Genomic DNA, 16,189 nt, shown 5'->3' with positions numbered 1-16,189 from the left:
GAGGCAAGGCCATGCCATAGTGCACGGCATGGCCAATGTGCGACAACAGTACAACGATGCTGTCGCACATGTGATCACAGGATGCAGAAACTGGCCCCACGCCTGCTGCCGCCACTCCTGGTCGGCCCGCAGCTTCGTGCTGATTGTCTCCTCCATCCTCTCCATGGCCTGCACTTAACGCTGGATGAGCTGGTCATCTGCCTGGCCCTTCAAAGTAGGAATAAGATCCTCCGGAAAAGGGCGCTTTTTCCGGAGGATCGGGGCCAGTGTAGACGCTCTTTTCCGGCTTTTCTAAAAGCCGGAAAAAAGCGGCGGACATTTTTATTTAAATGCCGCGGGGGATATTTAAATCCCCCGCGCATTTCCCTATTACGATCTCAAAAATTACCATGCCCCTTCCGGAAAAGGGGCCAATGTAGACGAGCCCAAGCTGTTTAAGAAGACCTGATTTTTCTTATCCTGCAGAAAATTCCAATAGTTTGATTCTGTAATTTTGTCCTGAAATAACAATACCTTCTACAGAACAAAATTCCAAAATATTTCAATGTGAAATTTTGTTTTGAATCTCCCAATCAAAAGCAGAAAATGTAATGGAAGCCCAGGTCAGGACATCCAAACTTTAGTACAGGTTGCACCTCTGAAAACTGGTACTCTCTGGTTCGGCAACATCTGTGTGCCAGCAGGAGCATGGATGCTTCTGGACCAGAGAGCCCCAGAGCCTAAAGGCAGGAGGTCCAGCAGCTGGACCAAGGCCGGGGACGGCGGAACTGGAGGAACCCCACAGCAGTGCTGGAGTCAGGGACTGGAGAACCATGGCAGTGTGACGTAGTGGGGGTACCTGGCTGGTTTCTATGCTGCTGGCTCTGGGGTAACCCCCACTGGCTGCCATGGGTACCACGACCTAGCAAAACAGGATGAGTCACTATGCAAACCAGTGGCCAGACACCCCCCATGGAGAGGAACAAAGGAAGTTGGAATGCTGCCCTGGCTGGGGGGCAGGGCTGGAAGAGAGTTAGTTAGTTGCTGGCTGTCTGGAAGCATGGAGGAGACAGCCTAGGGAAAGGGGCTGGAGTTTAGGGGCCCAGTCTCCCCCATCTCAAGGGGGCCTGAGGCATCCTAGCCCAGCTCTGTGACCAGATTACATCTGTGCTGTGCTGTATCCTGGAGAGGCAATAAACTTCCTCTATTCCACCAGCTGGTGCAGTCTGTTTGTGCCATTTCGGGGTGCAGGAGACGGGGGACCCCCAACGTGCCGTCACAGGCAGCATGAAGTTGAGGGCTGGAGAACCTCAGGCACCTGTGGCAGAATGGGGCCAGTAGCCATAGATGCCCGGGTGCCTACAGCAGCATGAGGTTGGGGGCCAGAGAAGCCTGGCTGTCCATGGCAGCCTGCAGCAGCATGAAGCTGGAGAACCCCAACAGCAAGTGGCAGTGTGGGGTTGGGGCTGGAAAAGCCCAGACGCATACGGCAGTGCAGGGCTGGGGAAATCTGGCCGCATGTGGTAGCACAGCTGCACAGGACTGGAGACCACGGCCACCAAAGGCGGCCCGGGGCCAAGGCTGGCAGCAGCAGAGTGGGAGAGAGGGTAGAGGAGGCCAGAAGCAGGGGGCTGGCTGTCTCAGGGCCCATGGCAGGGGTTACCTCCCCTAGACCAGCAAATTCTGTTTTTCAGGACCGGTCAGGTCCCGACTGTGGCAGACCAGGGAGGTCCAACCTGTATTTCAAAATCTGAACTTCACCACTTAGGATATATTGGAGATAAAGCTTTCTTCCAAAAAAAAGTTTTAAATAGCTGTTATTTGTAATGTGTTTACTTCACAGTGAGATGGTTTCTGCTCTTAGTATGTGAACAATTCTCTGGCCATTTGAAGTGAAAATGTGGTTGTGGTCTTCGAGTGTTTGGATTTGGATTCAGTTTAATTTAGCAAGATGCAGCTGTGGAGCTGGTATTTCAAGTTTCCTCAGTTTTTGAATCTTTGGATTTAGGCTTATGCTTGAGGTCCATCTCTAAATAAAATACATCTAAGTTCAAGTTCAGAGAGACCCTGCTGCCAAATCACTTCTTATTGTTCCTTGCATTTCTTCTCTGTGTATTTTTGCAGATGAAGGCTAAAATATCTGTAGCTTTGCAAGGACCACAAAGATAGCTAATGCAAAGAGGAATAATTAAAGTGAAGTTTTTAGTATGCAGATGCAGTATCCATTTCTCATTCTCTGTTTTTGACTGAAAGGTTTTCTAGTGGGGCAGAAAAAGCAGCAATTGAAATTCTACAGATGAACATTTTGCTTTCTGCACATTCATAAGACCACAATTGTTTTTGCTTTGCCAAACATAATTTAGATCAGCTCCCCCATTTTATCTGAACTGCCTAAATTTGGTAATTCATGAAAAGCTTCGCCTAGTCTAGGAGGGGCTGCTTTTATAAACTGATTGTTATCTTTTGCCTGACTATAAATCTGCCTCTATCCAAATCTTACACAAGTCCTTCAGTCCTCTGGTAGTCAAGTTGCAGATGAAATCAAGTAGCATAGGCAGTTCAAGCTTTACACTTGGGTTAGGATCCATTATTATCTCCATCATTCTAGCTACAGGATAGTGCAGGGTTATCTCAATAGATGTAAATCACTTCTCCATTGCACCTCAGAATGCCCAACAAAGTCAGCTACCCTAACCATCTATCTGCTCTCCTGGATCCACGGTTCACACCAGCCAGAAGCCATCAGTATATCTCATCCAATACTAGGATACAGATCTTCACTGTGAGATGAATACATGACATGTTAGTCCTGGCCTCTCTCTCACCCAGTCTGCTTTAAGGCAATTATAAGGAATTATATCCATGTGCAGTTACATCAGGATGAGCCCGAGTAGCTAGGTGTATTGCATCACTTTAAAGCAGCATTTGCGCCAGTGCAGCTTAATCTAGCAACATAGTGAAGTACGCTGCATTAGCCCCACCTTGCACTGGTACAGTTTATCTGTAGTCAGGGCCTGCACCAGTGAAGCTGCATTGGAATATTTGCAGTATGAGTGGAGGCGGCCTTAAACCGAACCAGGGATAGGTAAAAGGGTGATTTATCAACAGGGGTTGTTTCCCAAAACAAAAAGTTGGCTCGGATCTGAGTGGTAGAGTGCAAATACAGGGAGACTACAGAAATGTTTATCTATGTCATCAATTGAAATCTACTGGTAAGAGCAATTAAGGAGCCAAACATTGTCAATGTGTGTTTCCATAAAGTTTTCCAATGTCCTAAAAGGACACAAACATTTGTTGCTTCATGGTCATTATCAACTTCCTGCTCTGCTCAAGTATCCCAGCATGCGGTGGACTGAAGCAGGCCAGGGAATCTACTTCTGCGGATTATTTGTTTTGTTCAATTCATGGAAGCTTGGTAAAGATTTTTGTACAATATGAAAAAAGAACCGGGAGAACCAAATGATATCCAGCAGGTAGTTCCAAGCTTGGATGGCTAGCCCGAGTGCGTGCCAGTGCTCTACTGTCAACATCGCTATTTTTAGTGTGCTAACTCGAGCTTGCGCAGTGTAAACAAGATGACATGGCTACCATCATTATGAAAAGACGTTGGGCACATGCTCAGGAAAGATGGATGCTCCATTACAAAGATTGCTGTACACTGGACCCCTGAAGGGAAGTAGAAACAAGGACGACCCAAGACAAGATGGCGCCGGACTGTTGAAGTAGAAATGAGGAGTATGAATTACACTTGGGGCACTGCCAGAGACAGACAGAAGTGGAGGATCTTTGTTGCTGCCCAATACACCAGTGGGCATGAAGGACAATGTTGAACTCAAGCTACGGCAAGGCTTGTTCCCAGCTGGAGTGTAGACATATGCTTAAGGACCTGGATAACTTACAAACCATATTGTAGATGCATATTGAAATGATTGTTTGGCCATTCAGCCACTTCAGACATTAGTGTGGCCTAGCTGGGACTACTGCAGTTTGTTTTTCAAACTGAGCAAAGAAAAAAAGGTTATGTGTACGCGTCTGAGATAGAGACTCCCACAGTTTGAATATAGAGATCCAGGGGCTTATTTATTAAAATATTGTTGCCTAGTTTACATCTGCAGTTAAAGAGGTCTTGGCTTTCTCTTTCGTCGTTTTTCTTTCTCCTTCTAGTTTATTCCTGCTTCTCACTGAGATCTGAAACACGAAATTCAGGAGCCATCAGTATTTATTTAAGACTTTGAACACACGATAGTTGTCTTGAAGAAGGATACTCTGTTCTCTCTTGGGCAAGGGAAAGAAATTGGCTACATAGAGAAGTTTTATCTAAGAGTTCTAAGAGCATCAGCTGCAGTCTTGATTATTTCTCCTAACACTCTTCTTATCCACAAAACAGAGGTCAAACAGATTAACCGTGTGTTTACACTGTTCTGAACTGGGAGAATGTCTGGCACAAACTTCGCTAGATCTGCACTCTACTAAATACTTTGTAAATCTCTGAGCCCTGGATCCTTGGAGACATTTAGGAACCTAATTCCAAATGATTTTGATGGAAGTTAAGCACCTTCTGAGGTTCTGGGCCTGAAATCCTTAGATGAAATCCCAAATACTGAGCCTCAATCCTGCCTATAAGACAGATGACTTACATCTATTTTACAGCTGGAACAAGAGACTAGAGAAGTTAGACAGGTTATCTAAGGTAGCACTATAGAGCTAATCTCTAATCTCTTTATTTTGAATACGAGTAGTCTTGTGGCATCTTAGGATATATCTAGACTGCATCCCTCTGCATCCAAGCTTGAGTGGAGAAAATAAAGAGAGAACCCACAAAAATTATGACAGAAAAAGAAGGGAGAGGAGGAAAAAAGTACCTGTCAATTGTAGTGCTGGTGCTAATGAGTCTAATTGAGTGGGCTGGAACACTAACACTATAGTCTCTAAGGGTATGTCTAGACTGCATCCCTCTGTCAGCAGAGGGGTGCAGATTAGGCAGGTTGACATTACAAATGAGGCAGGGATTTAAATATCTTGCACCTAATTTGCATAAAAATGGCTGCTGTGTTTTGACAACTCAGCCCTTTGTTGGCAAAAAGCAGTAGTCTAGAGAGGGATCTGTTGAGAAAGAAAGCCTTTTTCGACAGATCCTGTAAACCTCCTTGCAGGAGACATAAGGGCTCTGTCGAAAAAGGCTTTCTTTCTCCGCAGATCCTCCTCTAGACTGCCACTTTTTGCCGACAAAGTGGCTCATTTGTAATGTCAACCTGCCTAATCTGCATCCCTCTGCTGACAGAGGGATGCAGTTTAGACATACCCTTAGAGACTAACAAATATATATAGTATCATGAGCTTTTGTGGGCAAAACCCACTTCCTCAGATGAGCCTGAATGGAGAAAATAAAGAAAGGACTCTCACAATTTATAACAGAAAGAGAAGGGGGTGGAGGGGGAAGACAGTGGTGGGAGAACTTATCAATTGTAGTGCCGGTGCTAATGAGGTTAATCAAGTGGGCTGGAAGTGTTCCAGCCCACTCAATTAGCCTCATTAGCACCAGCACTACAATTGACAGGTACTTTTTTCCCCTCTCCCTTCTTTTTCTGTCAAATTGTGAGGGTTCTCTCTTTATTTTCTCCACTCAAGCTTGTCTGAGGAAGTGGGTTTTGCCCACAAAAGCTCATGATACTATATATATTTGTTAGTCTCTAAGATGTCACGAGGCTACTCCATCTGTAACTTTAAAAACAACAACACAGCTACCCCTCTGAGTTTTTTATTTTGAATAGTTACTTCTGATTAGTTTGGGAGTAAATGAGAGCAGAAACAGTGCACCTGTGGCAGAGTGGCAATACAATTTAGGAATCCTAAATCCAAGTGCTTTGCTTTGAACCTAAGAGCACCCTAGTGTCAGAGGGCACAGAGTTAAAGTGATATACACCCAAAAGATGGCATGTGGGAAACCCAGTATCTCCTATCACACAAGAATATTATTCATTAGTATTTACAGTAAATCCACAAAGGACTGTATAGGTTTGTGCTGGAAATATGTTCTTAAAATGTATTTGGCAAGCAATGCCTAAGCCAGGGGTGGGCAATAAGTTTTGACTAGGGGCACTTGGATACACAGTTTGGCAGCTGCAAAACTCAAGTTGCTAAGGAGAAGAGGAGTAACACAGTAACTCGCAATTCAGGGAATTGCAGCAGATGGCCATGCTTGTTCCAAACCATAAATACTTCTGTTCCCTTCAAGAGAAGTACAGGTAGGCCAGTGCTGGGTTCTTTTGAAAATCCTAGTCTCTCCGGTTGGAAGGGAGCTTGTTGGTGACCAAGCCATACCCGTGTATTTTTTTCAATGCATAGCACTCTATCAGGGAATGCAGAAATTTGTTGTCAGTTGAAAAAAAAGGGCCGGGAACTGAAGGATCATCCAATATACCGTGTAAAGTAGATGATCTGTGAGGATGGTGGGTAACAGGACAGATGAACCCTTTCCATGGAAAACTCTTCTCGTGTCTTCTTTTCATCATTTTTATGAGGTGATTTCTATTTGTAACTGAAACGTGAGAACACATGATTAGTAGTCACATAGTTAATGAGAATTGTTTTAAGGATTATGTTGCGGTCACATATGGTGCTGTATTCACTCTGCTCTCTTTCTGGATCTCAGAACTGGTATAGCTGACAAGTGTTGTCCTTGTTTCAGATGGTTTTCATTGCCTCGAAGAAATCCGCTCTGTGTTTGTTGCTTTCTCTGAAGTTCTTTGCGGTGAAAATATGTCTATTTGGATTGTAGTCTGGTAAAAGTACATCTTTGCTGGAACTGTAGCTAAAATATTAGGCCCGATCTTTCATTGGAACTAAAAACGGTTCTCAGCTTGCCATTAAGGGGAAGAAAAGCTTAATTTTCTGCTAACACTAGTCAGTTAGTCTAAATCCTCCAAAGGTGTTTAAATCATTGCCTCTTGTGGGTACAACCATGCAATGTTAATCAAATATTCAGCCCCTAATTACTTGCATTGAGGCTTGCCAGTTCACTTTCTTTAGCAAAAAGCTGGTCATTTTGTTATGCCTATTTATTAGTTATCCTTCCTGCATTAGCTACATGCAACCGCTGTAAGATTATTTGTCAAGCATAAGCTTGTGTTGTGACCGAAGATCTAATTAACCACTATAAATTAAGCTATTACCACATTTGTCCAATATATAAAGAAGTGGAAGCATATTGCTTGGCAGCTATGAATTCTTTTCCACCTGTTCGTTCAAAAACATAACTGTTCTTCCTGGTATTGTTTTCAGTGTATTCAGTGGGACTAACACAGAGTCACAGTGCCACCTATGGATTGTACAAAGATTTTGAAAGCATTTTAGCTCTGATTCAAAATAAATAAATAAGCTTCAAGGCTATGCACGTGCACACAATCAAGCCTCTTTCCTTTCCAAACAAAAACAATTCATTGAGAGAATGATTTTTACTCATCAGCTTTAACCCAGAACCATGCCTGGGTGCATTTTTCCGAGTGCATTTTGAGATAATCATGCTACAAATTAATTCAAAATGAATGGTCAGGAATAAGGCAAGAAAAGAACTGAAGTAATCACATAGTTAATGACAATTGTTTTAAGGATTATGCTGCGGTCACAGATGGTGCTGTATTCACTCTGCTCTCTTTCTGGACCTCAGAACTGGTATAGCTGACGTGTGTTATCCTTGTCTCGGATGGTTTTCATTGCCTCGAAGAAATCCGCTCTGTGTTTGTTGCTTTCTCTGAAGTTCTTTGTGGTGAAAATATGTCTATTTGGCTTGTAGTCTGGTAAAAGTACATCTTTGCTGGAACTAGTGGTGTTGGGGTGCTGCAGCACAGCCTGGCTTGAAGTGGTTTCCCCCATATATAGGGTTTCCAGGTGATTCAACAGCTCTCAGCACCCCCACTAAAAAAATTGTTCCAGCACCCATGAATGTACCACTACGCTTATCTATATGAAGTACGCTATCTAAATATGTAGTGAAACAACTGAGTTAGTTTCCATGGCTACGTCTACACTGGCCCCTTTTCCGGAAGGGGCATGTAAATTTCACCAGTCGTCGTAGGGAAATCCACGGGGGATTTAAATATCCCCCGCGGCATTTAAATAAAAATGTCCGCCGCTTTTTTCCGGCTTTTAAAAAAGCCGGAAAAGAGCGTCTACACTGGCCCCGATCCTCCGGAAAAAGGGCCCTTCGAAGTAGGAATAAGACCCTCCGGAAAAGGGCCCTTTTTCCGGAGGATCGGGGCCAGTGTAGACGCTCTTTTCCGGCTTTTTTAAAAGCCGGAAAAAAGCGGCGGACATTTTTATTTAAATGCCGCGGGGGATATTTAAATCCCCCGCGGATTTCCCTACGACGACTGGTGAAATTTACATGCCCCTTCCGGAAAAGGGGCCAGTGTAGACGTAGCCCATGTGTAAGTGGGGGAATGGTCCCGCTATTGTGGGGAACTTTCCTGGCTTCTATACACCCCAGTGAAATGAACCAGTGAAAGGATCTGAGTCCCCGCTTCCACTTCCTTTACCCCACGGCTCCCTGATCCTGAGGGCTCCCCCTCCACTCTCCTGAGTAGCAGAGCCCTTGAAACCCCAACAAGGCTGGGCCCAGGTTTCCTGGGGCTTACTCCCTGACCTTGTAGTCACTAGGGGCAGGAGTTAGGGTGTCCCCACTCCGAGGTGCTCTCTTTACACTGCAGGCCTTCTTGGCCCAGTGATCATTTCATAAGGTTCAAAGCAAATACAATTTATTAAACAACAACGGATTAAAGAGAAAAGAATAAGAAAAAAATGAGAATGGTAAAATGAGAACACACAGCTCTGCTCTGTAGCACAGGGACATCAAAACAGCAGCCTGCAGAGTATAAGGGCAGTCCACAGTCTCTTTCTTAGAGGCCCTGGATATGCTGCAGGGGGGGGCTATAGGCTGGACACGCTAGCTCTGGTAGTGACCACACAGTCTCAAGCTCGAAGTGGCCAGACCCCTCTCCCAGTCCAGAACCTCTCCCCACACTTTGCTGGTCCCAGGTGCTCACCACATCCAGCTGCAGGCTGTGCTGCTTGGCCAGTTCCAGCTCCTTGTGTTGCTTCTCTGTTCCTTTTTGCTCTCTGAGCCCTGCCAGTCTGCTGCTCAACACAGGGTCTGCATTCCTTGTGCTCTGTATGCCTGGCTCTGCTGCTGCAAAAACTGCCCCTCAGCACAGCTTGCACTCCTCTTAGCAGTGTCTCAGCTCTCTGTTCCTTTTGCAGGACTTCTTCATACAGCTTGCACTGCTCTTTTCAGCTCTCTGTCTTTGCAGGACCTCTTCTGCACACAGCTTGTTTTTTCAGAGAGAGGGAGAGCCAGAACAATCCCAGCTCACAGGGAGGACGGGGCCTGGCCTCTCCCCTTCCTCACTGGCCTGTCCAACCTGTCAATCAGGCTGAGCTGGAGTGTTGGCTGCTTTCCATTGTCTCTGGGGTCAGTCAGTCTCATGAACTCTTCCCCTTCAGATACTGCGAGCTGGCAAACCAAAAACTCCCACAGAGTTTTAATAAGGGGTAACAGTCCCCTTACACATGGAATATTCCTTGGGTTCCAAAATCTGGGAAGAATACAAGTTTAGCAGAGCCATTTGTAAGAAAAACTGAAACAATCCTCCGGGATGAGCCATACCTATACTATTCCACTTTCATTCTCCAACAGGCTTTAACTTATGTCCTGTCACTAAAGGAAACCCTTCAGGATTGAGGAAGGAGTCTAATGGCAACTAAATATTGCCAACCTACACAAACAACTTTCCACTCAGATGGTTGGAGCGTTTGAATGTAGAGCCATTCATGTAGATTGTGGCTTCAGGATGAAAGGTGAAACATCAGTTTCAAGAGCTGGGCTAGATAACTTAATTAAAGTCTTCCATATCTCTGGCTTCTATATTTCACTCAGTCAGTTAGCCAAGAATGGTTATGGCGTGATCATGTGGTTGCTAGCATAAGAGATTTATACATGATTTTAATGAGCATTTCCTCTCTTAGGGTATGTCTACACTACCACCCTAGTTCGAACTAGGGTGGTTAATGTAGTCATATGAACTTGCAAATGAAGTGGAACGTGGAACGAGGAGTACAGATAGTTCGGAATAGGAAGCCTAGTCCAAACTACCTAGTTCGTGCCGCATGTAGCCACGGGCACGGAGTCCGAACTAGCGGACATTTAAAAATGGCGGCGCCCGGCAACATGCAAATGAAGCCCGGGAAATTCAAATCCCGGGCTTCATTTGCAAGTTCGTATGACTACATTAACCACCCTAGTTCGAACTAGGGTGGTAGTGTAGACATACTCTTAGGGACTCCAAAGGTTGGTGCTTAAGCTAAGCAGTTAGAATTTGCAGAAGGGCAGATTTCCCCACTGCCACCCCGGTCATAAATGATCTCTCTTATGATGGTACCCCCTGCTCTGCTTGAGGAAACATTAAATGGTTTGAAGATCCACAGTATTACCAGTCCCAAAACTGTCAAAAATGATGAGGTTGTCTTAAAAATCATGATTTTTTAAGAAAACAAAACTTTTTTTTCCTGTTAGCCACCTGGTGTTTGCCCTCGGGTCACCCTTTCAAGATTTCCTTTGCAACCATGAAGGCTAAAACATTTTTATAAATTGAAGAGCTGAGATGCTCACATAATCACTCCAGTTGATGTGGGTTTAAATACAACTTTAACTATTGCAGGGCTTGCAATAAAATAGTAAGAGTTGGCAACACTGGCACTCCCTGTACTGGTATTTTTCAGCTCCTTGTAGAATGGGGGCATATCCTGTGGTGGTTCTCTCACACAGGAAGGAAAGGGTTAGGGCTTTCTTCTACCAGCTCTTCTCCTTGCCACAATGTTTTGCTCATTTGAGATGTCCGTGGGCCTTATTCACTTTTATGTCCTCTGTGGCTAGGAATTGGCTCATGCACGTCTATCCCGGTGCTCCCGCCCAGAGGAGGAAGAGAACAAAAAGGTTAGAGAGCCATAGCCACATGTGGGAGTCTTTGCTCTCCTAACTGATGAGGGCCCACGAGTGTCACAACCAGAGCCTAAGCGGTGCTGACCAGAGGCCAATAATAGCACTCAAGGTCAGTTCCAGGATAAGGAACCACAAGTCAGAGCAAGGGTCAGGAGTCCAAGAGAGAGCCAAAATGCAGGTCCCTCACTACCGTTGGCAGTGAATATCACCTTGTTGCTCAGCTACCTCCTGGATCGCCTCCTGGGATTAAATAGGGTACCTCAACCAATCAGGGGCCGCAAAAGAAGCTGACAGTCTGGCTTTCTGAGATGGCTCTTCCCAGGGTGTTTATCTCCACAGGGTCTGTGTGATACTGTGTAGTGCCCTGTCACAGCTTCCGGGTAGCAGTAGCGAGCTATCAGCCATCCCATACCGCACAGAAATTCACCAGGAGCTGCTGCTGCTGCAGCTGCTAGTCCTACCCCCTGTATTTAAACACCAGCTCCTAACCTTTCTGCTCCCCCCCCCCCCGCTTTCTCCAGTAAAACAGTGATCATCTCTTGCTGGTCTAGGAGCTGCATTTTGTTTCCCTGGATGAGAAGGAGGATCAGAGCAAGGAGCTGGCCAGCTGCTATTATCCTGAGCTACCGGCTAGTATTTCAGTTGTCCAGGGCAAATGTTCAAAAACTTAGACTAATCCAGCCAAACCAGGACTGTTGGCAGCTATGTGCTTAACAAAGCAAAAGAACTTTTAATTGCAGATATAGCATTGCCCAAAATGAAGGTGTGAGAGGTTTTTGCAATGTATAGGTTGCAATGTAAAGGTCTTTGCAATCTATAGGTTGGAGACCGTTTTTCTTTCTCTTAGGGTTTTTCTCCCTCCCACCCCCTACTTACAGACTTAATCACACCCTTCCAGGAATAAGACGCTGCTTTTGTAGCTCCAGGAGCTGATGATGTGAAAATGAAGAGCCTCCTTGTAAAAGCGCTATGTAGAAATCAGAGTGGTATGGTAACGAACTAGAAAGAGAAACTGACTAGAACTCTAAAAGAGAAGCTGTTCATATAGGTACGCTGCACAAAATGCACTAAATAAACGGTTTAGATACTGAAAAGGAATTTTAATTTCTGACGTTGTCAGCATTAACAATCTATGTTGGATATAAGTAAAGATGCTTATATAGGTTCCCCTTGTTTCTATTTCTGTGAGATACTATCAAAGGGGAAGTAAAACAGTTCTAGTTACTTTTATACTCTAGCATTGTGCTACAGGATGTCTTAACATTTAAGGGTTAAACAATTTTTCTTTACAAAACTTAAGAATAGAAATTCAATATATAAAAAAGGAACCCAGGTTTTAATGGCAGTGTTAAAATGAATGAAGAAGCAAAATAGATTAGAAATTAAGTAAAATTAAGAATCTAACCTGTTTTAACAGTAGTGACTGGACACTGACTGCCACATAACAGGATCAAACTTAACTTTTGTAATATTAATACATCCTATAAGACCAGGGCAGGAAATCAAGATCAGTCTTGTTGACACTTCTGTTTTGACACTTCTGTTTCTCACTGTTAACATACCTATCTAACTTGTTTTAGTTCAGCTGGGGTGTAGCTACATCAGTTAGTGGTGTGAAAAAGACCCACAACTCTGACCAATGTAGCTACGTTGACCTAACTCCGAGCACAGATGGAGCTGTGCCAACGGAAGAATGCTTCCATTGACGTATCTAACTTTGTTCACGGAGGAGGTATTCCTACACAAATTTTTAATTTTTTTTTTCCAAACAAAAACCCTACTATTCGTATAGATTGCATCTGCACTACAGGCTTATGTTAGTGTAGTTATGCCAGTATAATCTCCACAGTGTGTGGATACCACCTGTGTGATATGTAAAAATCTGAGTAAAAAGAGAAGAGTGAACACTACATTGCATTTTGTCCAGTCATATGATTTAAAATTGTCAGTCTTTTCCCCCTTCCAACTGTCAAATAATACAATTAGCTTAAAAATCATGAGGATTTTTTAAAATAAAAAGACTATTTGCCTTCTAGTTTTTGGTGGTTGTTTTTTGTTGTTGTTGTATTTTGAGCTTTTAGAATTAAGTTGTTTTCTGCAGTTATGGGGGCTAGAAACTTACCTTCTTTAAAAAATAAAAGCAGTGATTTTCATATAAGAACATAATTACAGGTGCTGCAGTTTTACATGAAATATCAAATACAACAAGACTTGCAATAACAATCTGACTGCACTGTAATAAATTACAAATAATTTCTAATTTGGGCTGCAAATTTGCACAAATGGAACATCCTGCCAGGTGAGAGTGAAATTCTGCCTGGGTATAGGATTCTGGCTAAGTGGATCCCTTGATAGTATCAGATTCTTAAGACTTGTCTCCACTGACTGTGAGATTGACACTGCAGTGATCAATCCACCAAAGGTCAATTTTGTTAGTCTAGCGAAGACTCACTAAATCAACTGCCGATCACTCTCCTGTTGACTTCAGTACTCTACTGAAATTAAAAGTAAGGAAAATCATTAGGAGAGTTTCTCTTATTGACCCAACACAGTGTGGACATCATGGGCTGTGTCTAGACTGGCAATTTTTTCCGCAAAAGCAGCGGAAAAACTTGCCAGCTGTCTACACTGGCAGCTTGAATTTCCGCAAGAACACTGACGATCTCATGTAAGAAATCAGTGCTTCTTGCGGAAATACTATGCCGCTCCCATTCGGGCAAAAGTCAATATACAATATCTAAAAGTACAATATACAATATACAATATCTAAAAGTCCTTGTAGACAGCTCAGATTTGTTTTGCGCAAAAAAGCCCCAATTGTGAAAATGGCAATCAGGGCTTTTTTGCGCAAAAGTGCGTCTAGATTGGCCACGGATGCTTTTGCGCAAAAGTGCTTTTGCGGAAAAGCGTCCGTGCCAATCTAGACGCTCTTTTCCTCAAATGCTTTTAACGGAAAACTTTTCCGTTAAAAGCATTTGCGGAAAATCATGCCAGTCTAGACGTAGACATGGGGAGTAGATCTAAGTTACATAGTGTAAGATGCAACTCAAATTTCATATCCATGGCCACCAGATAAAAAAAGCAAGAGGAGGCAATGCTTTCCCTGGTTCTTAGTGCTCAACACTTCCTGTGGAAGGAAATCTGTTGACTTAAAAGTGAAAAGCCTTCCAGCCTGCCAAACCTTTTAACATAACATCGAACTTGTGAAAGAGCCATTATGTGGTAATGGAACCATTTAACAGACATGTGCCATCTCAGAGGTATATACTGTTAGTTTCTGAATGTACTGAATTTACAAAAATAGTTCTGCATTACTGTAATTAATATGTCTACCAGGGTTCTCTATAAGCTGTGCTCTTGTGCAGCCACTCAGGAGAAATTAAAATGCCACCCAGCTGATTAGCAAAGCACCCACAGCTAGGTTTTGTGTTTATATTGGTGGTGCACATTCACACTTTCCTTGGTGCACATAAAATTATTCCACACATGAATTAAAAAAATCTGCACCTGGTTAGAAAAGACTAGAGGGAACATTGCTGTCAATAGGACCTTAGTTAAAAAATTGCTTTCAATATTTCATTAATTTGTTGCTAAAGATTATAAAGTAACATCTCTAAAAAATTCCTGCAGAGATTTTTTTATGTGCACAATCTGAGCATTCAGCTTTAGTCTTAAATGCCTGGATCTTCACACATAATTTAAAAAAATATATTTAAAAGACCATCAATATCTAAAATATACATTTTAATTTTAATTATTATAGTACAAAAACTTGCTTCCAAAGTCTTCCTCTCCTTTCTGTGCATCCATACTGCTATAATACTTCTCTCTTCACCCCGTATTGAAGAGAGCCATTATCAGGACAAACTCACTTCACTCCCAGATAGGGAAATTCATGTATTCAACTTTCTTTACTTCTGATTGAACTAGTTTTAAGAGAACCCTCCATCAAAATCACTACCTTTGTTATGCCTAAAATCTTTGGAAACATATTTTTAACATAAACCTAGGGTGAAATTTCATAAACATGTCTCATGTTATGGAGATCACACACAATAAATTATGTTCCCTTTTTCTAAAAGCAATAAAACTATGTAGACACTAAACCACTCTGACTTACTAATTTAAAATAACGTCTTTGTTTAAGTGTATCGAATATGTAGGAATCAGGAGTGACTCCTTCATGAAGGCTTAAGAGTACATATAAAATCATCTTAGACATACTAATTAAGAAAATGTAAAACAGAAAAGGACTGCATCGTGTATTCCATCATATTTAATGTTGTATTCAGCAGGAGAACTGACTTACCCTCACTGCAAAGTTTTTGCAAATAAATCTCTGATATAGCCTGAAGTTTATCAAAAAACCTGTGACTGGCTTTTTTTTTTTTCCTTCTCAAACTTAGTACTTTTAATTAGGTACCTTCTGCATGTCCCGTCTTCACCATCTGACAGGAAGTGGAAAACAAGCTCCATTTTCTTTAGAAAGGGGGTGGTTTGTTTTTCCCCCCAAAATGTTATTTGCTGCATGTGGTTTGAGGGATTGTGTGGAAGGAGTAGGGAGAGGGAGGGCAGAGGAGAGGGAGACAGTGGGAAAGGGGCAGAGCCTGGGTTGAGTAGGAGTGGGGCCTAAGCCGAGCAGAAGTAGAGAATAGGTGGGGCCACAGGCTGCGGTGCTTGTCTCCCCAAACAGCAGCTTCACCCACTGCCCATGTGCATAGCTTAAATTAACCTTTCCCCCTATTGTAGATTTGCCCTGAGTACTTCAAGGTGGTGTTAAAGTAACCTGAGGAAGGAATCTGTTCTATCTGTAATAATTGACTTGATGTTTTCCCTTTAACATTCCATATTTAATTTGAAACAAAAAACAGGACTATGTAGCACTTTATTTAATTTAGTTGTGTTAAAACTAAATTAAATTAAAACGAAAGATTTTGGTGTAACTATAAAGTGACGGAGAAATGTTTTATAATTCGAAAGTCCTTTTTTTTGTAGTTTTTTTCCCTCATTGGTCAATGTTGATGTTTGAGCTGGTAGTTCAGAACTGGGAGCTTATGCTCTGAGCTGAGTGCATTCCTTTAAAGTCTGTCAAGCAAACTGGAGTTTACCATCCCATTGTCCTATATTCAGTACTGCTTTTAGTGTATGTGCTTGTAACAATCTGAGTGACACTTTGTTTTACAAAGGATCTTGAACAAGCCTATGGAACTGCTTTTA

The 16,189-nt window shown here is 42.9% G+C and overlaps 1 protein-coding gene across 1 annotated transcript in view; it reads right to left on the bottom strand.

Annotated features, from left to right (window-relative positions):
* Positions 1 to 15,533, bottom strand: part of LOC102445404 (uncharacterized) — a 68,736-nt gene extending 53,203 nt beyond the window's left edge. Inside the window, exon 1 of the mRNA XM_075908319.2 lies at positions 15,396 to 15,533. Within this exon, the coding sequence (XP_075764434.1) occupies positions 15,396 to 15,420 (25 nt within the window). The 5' untranslated portion in view covers positions 15,421 to 15,533. The remainder of the gene's footprint in view (positions 1 to 15,395) is intronic.
* Between the last annotated feature and the right edge of the window lie 656 nt (positions 15,534 to 16,189).

Source organism: Pelodiscus sinensis, chromosome 1, assembly GCF_052426305.1.
Source record: "Pelodiscus sinensis isolate ZL-2025 chromosome 1, ASM5242630v1, whole genome shotgun sequence".
NCBI classification, from domain to species: Eukaryota; Metazoa; Chordata; order Testudines; family Trionychidae; genus Pelodiscus; species Pelodiscus sinensis.
The sequence above is the reverse complement of the archived record's forward strand: the minus strand, read 5'-3'. Positions and strand labels throughout refer to the sequence as shown.